The sequence below is a fragment of the Parus major genome, unplaced genomic scaffold (assembly GCF_001522545.3).
Source record: "Parus major isolate Abel unplaced genomic scaffold, Parus_major1.1 Scaffold507, whole genome shotgun sequence".
Lineage (NCBI taxonomy): Eukaryota > Metazoa > Chordata > Aves > Passeriformes > Paridae > Parus > Parus major.
Window position 1 is genome coordinate 12,974 of NW_015379398.1, and position 1,424 is coordinate 14,397.

Genomic DNA, 1,424 nt, shown 5'->3' on the forward strand with positions numbered 1-1,424 from the left:
GGACCTTCAATGTCCAGCTCTGGACCTTCAACGTCCACCTTGGGGCCTTTGATGTCGATGTCCGGCAAGCTCACGTCCCCTTCGATTTTTGGTGCAGACAGATCGACGTCCACCCCCCCTTTGACCTTGGGACCTTTCAGGTTGAGGTCCAGGTCCGGCATGGAGATGTTGGGAGCTTTGATGTTCATTTCGGGCATTTTAAATTTGGGGCCTTTGATTTTCCCTTTCGGACCTTCCACGTTGAGTTCCGGAGCTTCCACGTCCACCTTGGGTCCTTTCAGGTCCACCTGGGGCAAGGACACGTCCACGTCTCCCTTCACCTTGGGGCCTTTGAGGTTCAGGTCGATGTCGGGCATGGAGATCTTGGGGGCTTTGATGTTCATCTCGGGCATCTTGAACTTGGGGCCTTTGATCTTCCCCTCAGGACCTTCAATGTCCAGCTCTGGACCTTCAATGTCCACCTTGGGGCCGGACACGTCCAGTTCTGCTGTCGGCAGGTTCACGTCCACCTCTGGCCCCTCCCCTTTAAACCCAGAAACACCAAATTTGGGCATTTTAAACTTGGGCATTTTGATTTTCCCCTCCGGGCTGTGAATGTCCACCTCAGGGGCCTCGATGTTGACCTTGGGGCCCTTGATGTCCACCTCAGGACCTTTCAGTTCCCCTTCCAGCTTGGGGGTGGACAGGTCAAACTCCCCTTTCATTTTGTGTCCCTTCAGGTTCAGCTCCACGTCCGGCATCGAGACTTTGGGTGAAGAAATGTTCAGAAAAGGCATTTTGAATTTGGAGCCCTTGGATTTTCCCTGGATGTCCAAATCCGGAGCCTGCACCTCAACTTTGGGGCCGGACACTTCAACCTCAGGTTTTTTAATCTTCACATCCACCTCAGGGCTTTGAACTTTTGGGCCAGAAAAGCCAAACTTGGGGAGTTTAAACCTGGATTTTTTAGCTTTTCCTTCAAGGTCAACTTTTGGCCCCTCCAGCTCAAGCTCTGGCCCCTTGATGTCCAGTTTGGGGCCTTTCAGCTCACCCTCGACCTTGGGAAGAGAAGCATCGAGGTCACCTTTCAGTTTGGGACCTTTCAGGTTGAGGTCAATGTCGGGCATGGAGATCTTGGGGACGTTGAACTGCAGCTCCGGCTTCTTGAACTTGGGACCCTTCAGTTTCCCATCGGGGCCTTCGATGTCCAGGTCGGGGACGGAAACGTCGACCTTGGGACCTGAAATGTTGACCTCAGCCTCCGGAAGGTTCAGGTCCACCTCGGGGCCTTCAACTTTGGGCCCAGAGAATCCAAATTTGGGCATCTTGAATTTGGGCATTTTAATTTTCCCTTCCGGGCCATGGATGTCGACGTCGGGTGCCTCAATGTCCACTTTGGGGCCTTTGATGTCCAGTTCAGGACCCTTCAGGTCACCCTCCAGCTT

The 1,424-nt window shown here is 53.5% G+C and overlaps 1 protein-coding gene across 1 annotated transcript in view; it reads right to left on the reverse strand.

Moving 5' to 3' along the window:
* The window catches only part of LOC107199223 (neuroblast differentiation-associated protein AHNAK), a 19,127-nt gene that overhangs the window by 9,504 nt on the left and 8,199 nt on the right, over window positions 1-1,424 (reverse strand). Inside the window, exon 3 of the mRNA XM_033511718.1 lies at window positions 1-1,421. Coding sequence (XP_033367609.1) covers window positions 1-1,421 — 1,421 coding nt within the window. The remainder of the gene's footprint in view (window positions 1,422-1,424) is intronic.